Below are 6000 nucleotides of genomic sequence, written 5' to 3'. Positions count from 1 at the left end.
GCAAGTCTAAAAACATTTGAACAGGAAATATTTTAATGAATTAATGTTTTAGTTAGTAAATTAAATGTGTGTGTATGCATTTGTGTATTGCTTAGCTTTAATTAAAAATTTCCCTTATTTCTATATCTGCTTTTTCATTCTTTCCCCCAAAATCTTCTTTTCCATTAGCCCTCAGGATATCACAGCACTCAACACCATGAGTGAATTTTCTGAGATAATACTGTTTATTTTCTGTGCCAAATACTAAGGCTTGGAATAAACCAGAGTCACTGCTTTTGGGAAGAAAAAAGAAAATCAGTTAATTTGTATTTGGCTGTTGTGGTCAACAGAATAATGAGTCCTCAAAGATGTCCCTGTCCTAATCCCTGGAACCTGTGAGTATGTTTTGTTTTGTTTTGTTTTGGTTTGTTTTGTTTTGGTTTGGTTTGGTTTGGTTTTTCATGGCAAAAGGGACTTGGCAGATATGATTAAAGTCAAGGACTCTGAGTTAGGGAGATTGTTCTGAATTGTACAGGTAGTCTCAGTACAATCCCAGGCTCCTTAAAGTGGAAGAGGAAGGCAGAGAGGTGAGTGGGAGGAGGTGAGACTAGGGAAGAGGTCAGAGGTGTGGTGTTGCTGCCTGTGAAGACGGAGCTGGGGCTCTGCTGGCCCATTCACGGCTGCCTCCGGCACAGACATGTCAGACTTCCAGACAGACTCTGGCAGGGAGGCTGCTTCACACCTCCCGCCTACAAAGCCCTCACACCTGCCCACCACTGCCGGAGGATAACAATAAACATAAATTTAGAGACAGTGCGACGTCAGTGGGTAGATATGAAATCCTACTTCTCTTTTGATTTCCAGATCTCATGCAAGTGCCTTTCATTGGCAAAATTGAACTTGGAATCCTGTTGGCATGGGTCTGGTAGATGCAGTCCTGGTGTTCCAGCCCCTGAAAGAGAAGGGGTAATATGGAAGAAGACTGTGGTGCTGCTTGACCAGGACATGAGCTGGCACATGTGGTCAACCACAGCATCCTGTCTCCTCCCAGGTCAGAATGAGAGCCCGGTGGGGAGGACACTCATAATATCAAGGTCCTGATGGCCATCTTGGCACTTTTCTTCCCTCTTTAAATTCTGAAAACAAACTTTCAGCGTAAGAGTTGATCTGATTACAGTTATGATTGTTGTTTGTTGAACACATGCTACATGCTAGGTGTTGCCCTCAGACCGGGGATACAGCTAGGCTGAATGAATACCCAGCTTTGCCTGAGACTGTTCTGGTCTTAGCACTGGAAGTCTGGTGTCCTGGGAAACTGCTTGGTCCTGGACAAACCAGGAGGGCTGGGCACCTTGGACACAACAGTGAACCAGGTAGTCTTTGTGCTCAAGGAACTCACATTCAAGCTGGGAGGTCCAGAGACAGACACAAAGCTGAAAAAAAATAAACAAGAGGCACAATTTGACATACAGAGTGGCATCAATTTAGAAGGAATGTGAAATATTTATTTATATACTGGTTCATCTGCTCATTTTGAAAAAGGAGATGGCTTCTTCTTTATCTAGAGGATGAAAGAGAGGGCCACCCCAGGACATCATTTTGCTTCCAGAAGGATCACTGCTTACCTCCTTAGAGTGGGTATGCATAAAGCGGAGAGGTTCCCATTGCTCTGAGGTAAAAGAATGGAAGGACTGTCCGTCTGGCTTACCTAGCCTGCCCTTCACAGAACCTGGTGGCCTCGGGGACAGGGTTTTCAACCTTCCAAAGAGGCCACATGGACCAGGAAGAAGTGGATGGTGACTCTAGCCCTGCCCCTTTGAGAGTCAGCAGGGTCAGAAGCTTTCTGATGGGTAGGGGTAATCCTGGTTGAGGGCTGAGTAGAAAAGACAACACAGCTTCCCAAGTGAGCTGACCAGGAGCGATGGTGGGCTAGACCCAGCCCCAGGACCTGGGAGCTCTCGCACTCGGTGGTCTTGGTCACTGCTGGGTCAATGGTAACCAGCTTGTCCAAGACTGAAGCGATCCGGGACATGAGACTTTAAACCCACAGCCAACTAGGGTGGCTTTCCAGATGAACATAGAGTTTATCATCCAAACTAAGACACTGGAAAGTGAAATGGAAGGCTATTGATAAGGTGTATGTTGGAGACATCCAGGGAGCCTGAGAGGTGCAGTCCCATCCACGTTAGACTATATCTGTTCCTGGTTCCAATTCCAGAAACTGTGGTGTATTGTGTGGCCAAGGCAGGAGACCTTCCCTTATCCAGGACCCTGCGATGGTGACGAACTAAGGGGACAATGATTGTGCTGAAAATGCTAACTAAACAGCTCAAATATAAGCTACATTACCCAACTACAGACAAAACCTTCCTCGGGGCACCAGCAATGGAGGAGACAGCTATCATGACCATAAGAAAAGTTAGAAATTTGCAACAGAAATATCCAGCAAGTATCTATTTTAATTTAGGCACATATATGTTTTGCGCTGTTTGGGAAAGTAAAAATTCCTTTAAATGAGTTTGGATGTAGCTGATACCAACAGTGCAAGAAGCCAAACAAGCTTTTCAACACTTTGTGTCTTGGAGGGGCCCCAGTTGGGCCCCGCTAAGGGTGGGGTGCACTTGGCCCTGTAACACGAGGTTGGTGTTTGTTTGCCTGTCTGGGTGTCCCACTGAGGCTCGGCAGTCTGTGCTGCCACCAACGTGCTTGTGACTGTGGGCCCCGCAGCTAGTCCGGGATGGATTGGGGTTTGAACGCAAGTCCTCTGCAAAGCCCATACTCTTTTGTTAATGGGGGTAATTCTCACGCTCTCTCACTAACCATAATGCAGAGAGAACGTTATCAAAAAGGAAATAGAGGAGAAAGGAATGGAGTCTGTCCGGATGGCTGGAGGGCAGAGATAGTAGATGCGTACAAGTCCTTGTCCATCCACGGAGCATGGTTGTCTGCCACTTCCTGGGGTCACTTAGAACGGATTCCCAAAGAGGAACTCGGTTGTTAGCAGGCTCTAATGCTTGAGGTCAGGAGTCCTGAAAATGTTTGTGCAAGTATTTATTGCCTTGAAACCTTGAGACCGTCAGCAGAGGGAAGGATATAAATGGAGCAGGAAGATAGAGGACAGTAGACAAAGGAGCCCCGAGTTCAGCCCGCTGAGCCCCTGCTGGTGCTAAAACCAGCTGAGAAGCACGGTGCACGCTCTTGCTCCAGGTACTGTTTTTCAGAATGACTCATTTATTGGCTTCTTTTTATGGGCATATGTGTGTTGAAAAAAGTTCTCTACTTAGGTTACCATAGGTATTTTACATGTCAGAATATAGATCTGGATAGCCATGGGAGAGCAGCAGTGTCCCTCCTATGGAGTCACCACAGTTCATTAATTGAACCAGTCTGCTGGAGATGGCAATATTGATGTTTCTCAACTTATATTAAGAAAAATAATGCTACAATAAACACTTATACATTTAAAAGCCAGATCTTTGCTAGATTGGCTGAATTTTTCATCCTTAGGATAAATATCTTGAGGAAGCTTGGCTGGGTCAGAGGATTTAACAAGTCAAATTTTTTATATACGCTGCTTAACTCTTGCCTATAGAAAATGCTTACCCGTTTACACTGACCCAACAGCATCTGGCTATCAGTGTTTCCTCTCACTCTTGTTAACAACAGTCACTATCGTTCCCTTCATTTATGTTTGCACATGTGATGTGCAAAAATTAGTATGCCATTGTTTACTGTTTGTTGATCATAACTGGTGAGATTAAATACTTTTTTACATTTTTCTGTTTGTATCTGCTCTTGTGTGCATTGATGTTTAATGTCTATTGCCTGTTTTTCTATGGGTATTTGTGGGCTTTTCTTGGTCACTGATATGTAAGCACTTTACACTTAGAAAATATTACTGTTGTGTCTCATTAGTGTATAATGTTTACCATGTCGGAGTTGTAAATTTTTATGTAGAAAAAATTTCCCTGACTTTGGTATAAGATATATACACCTTAATATGTATGTATCTTGATATATTTTATATGTATGTGTGTGATGTCCAACTCAAGAATCCATCTCTGTCCTCAGGCTTATAAAATATATCCTCTACTTTTTAGAATATTTTTCTTTCTTTTTCTTATTTATTTATTTATTTATTTATTTATTTATTTATTTATTTTTGAGAGAGAGAGAGAGAGAGCGAGTGAGTGCACAAGCCAGAGAGGTGCAGAGAGTGGGAAAGAGAATCCCAAGCAGGCTCCATTCTCTCAGTGCAGAACCAACATGGGGCTCAACTCAGGAACCATGAGATCATGACTGAAATCAAGAGTCAGTCACCTGACTGACCCACCCAGGCACCCCTAGAATAATTTTCTTATTCAAATTATTAATAGATTTGAAATGTATTCTGCTGTAACAGGTGAGCAAATTGATCAGGGTTCTTAGTTGTAACTTCCCCAAGGACTTCCTTCTAAGCTGAGAAGGAAGCAACTTACTGAAAGGGTATAGGACTCAGAGCAGGCCGCAGAATGAATGGGGCAGGGGAGAAGCTTGCTGAGCGCCCCTGGGCTTACCGCACTTCCTCCAGGGCCACCCACCAGACCTGGTGAGCACCTCCATCCCTGCAGCAGATGCTTGGGCTGGGGTCCTGTTCCCTGCTAGTGTGCACACCAGCACACCCGCTCCACTGTGTGCAGCTGGCTCTGGATTGGTGGGGCCCCGAGCCTGCAGACCTCGGGCCAGAATGGACCTCGTAGCCCTGGTGCTTTCTTGTTGCAACTCCCCAGGCTTCAGATTGGAATTCTTTTTATTTTTATTTCTTGAGAGAGAGAGAGAGAGAGAGAGAGAGAGAGAGAAATTATATGTGCACATGCACACATGTGCACACAGATGCATGCACACAAGCAGGGGAAGAACAAAGGGAGAGAGAGAGAGAAAGGGAGAATCCCAAGCAGGCTTCATGCACAGCCCCGAACGAGTAGGAAGAAACCATAGGGCTCGAACCCATGAACTGTGAGATCATGACCTGAGCAGAAATCAAGAGTCCCATGGTTAGCTGACTGAGCCACCCAGGTGCCCCAAATTTGAGTTCTTAGGGTATAAATGTAGTTGGCAGAGCGTAGGTCCTACACCCAGATGCAAGCGGTAGGACTCTCAAGCGGGTGTATACAGGTTGTGCAGCCCAGGGAAGGACCAAAGTCTACAAGGAGCTGACTTCAGCTTTTCCCACTGGTAAGTCAGTTTCTCTAATAGCATCTGGTAGACAATCCATTCTTTCTCTGATGAGCTGAAATGTCGTCGTTATCGTATGCTGAAAACCTGTACTTCTTTTTTTAACCTGCAGTTAACTCCGGGTTTATAAGAAAGAGGCTGACAGCATGACTTACAGAACAACCATTCACTCTCTGTTCATTGCTGAAAAATCTTTTGCCATGTGACCTAATTACACTTTACTTAATGCAACTTTAATTAATTATGAGAAAACATTTTTACACATACATGAAATATCTACCCAATCCTCATCAACTAGAACACTGGGTGACATAGGAAATTAGATGTTAATGTTGAAAAGAAGATAAAACATTCACAGGAGACAAAGCCAGTTTAAGGAAGAGAGTATTTTATATTCTGTAATTATTTGAAGCATCCAAGAGAGTGAGGTTTCTTCTTTTCCATAAGTATGTACGCGCCTCTTCCTTTGCTTGGTAGTACTCTCGATATTCTTCCTGAATGAGGCTTCCTCTGGCTTCTTGGGCAAGCTGACTTTCTGCCACAGATATAATTACTTCTTTCACTAGCTCACCCTTTAGCAGGAGAGAATTCAGATGAAAAAGTACTGTATTTGTGGTATGTATGATTTCCTGCTTCTTATTTCAAGCCCGATTGTATTAGACTGGCGACGTGGTTTCTACAGATAGTCTTCCTGTAATGTGGCCAAATACAGGAACGTAACAGATTCCCTCCTGTCCTGTAGAGGTAAACTTGTTTTGAAATCGTTGAAGGGATCCTGGTTTCCATTCAGATCGGCCATCTGGGCCA

At 44.1% G+C, this 6000-nt stretch overlaps 1 protein-coding gene across 1 annotated transcript in view; it reads left to right on the top strand.

The window, feature by feature from the left end:
- Nucleotides 1-968: 968 nt before the first annotated feature.
- Nucleotides 969-6000, top strand: part of CD226 (CD226 molecule) — a 90225-nt gene continuing 85193 nt past the window's right edge. The window contains exon 1 of the mRNA XM_047828732.1: nt 969-1030. Within this exon, the coding sequence (XP_047684688.1) occupies nt 985-1030 (46 nt within the window). The 5' untranslated portion in view covers nt 969-984. The remainder of the gene's footprint in view (nt 1031-6000) is intronic.

This window comes from Prionailurus viverrinus, chromosome D3, assembly GCF_022837055.1.
Source record: "Prionailurus viverrinus isolate Anna chromosome D3, UM_Priviv_1.0, whole genome shotgun sequence".
Lineage (NCBI taxonomy): Eukaryota > Metazoa > Chordata > Mammalia > Carnivora > Felidae > Prionailurus > Prionailurus viverrinus.
Note: the sequence above shows the minus strand (reverse complement) of the source record. Positions and strands in the feature narration are given on the sequence as shown.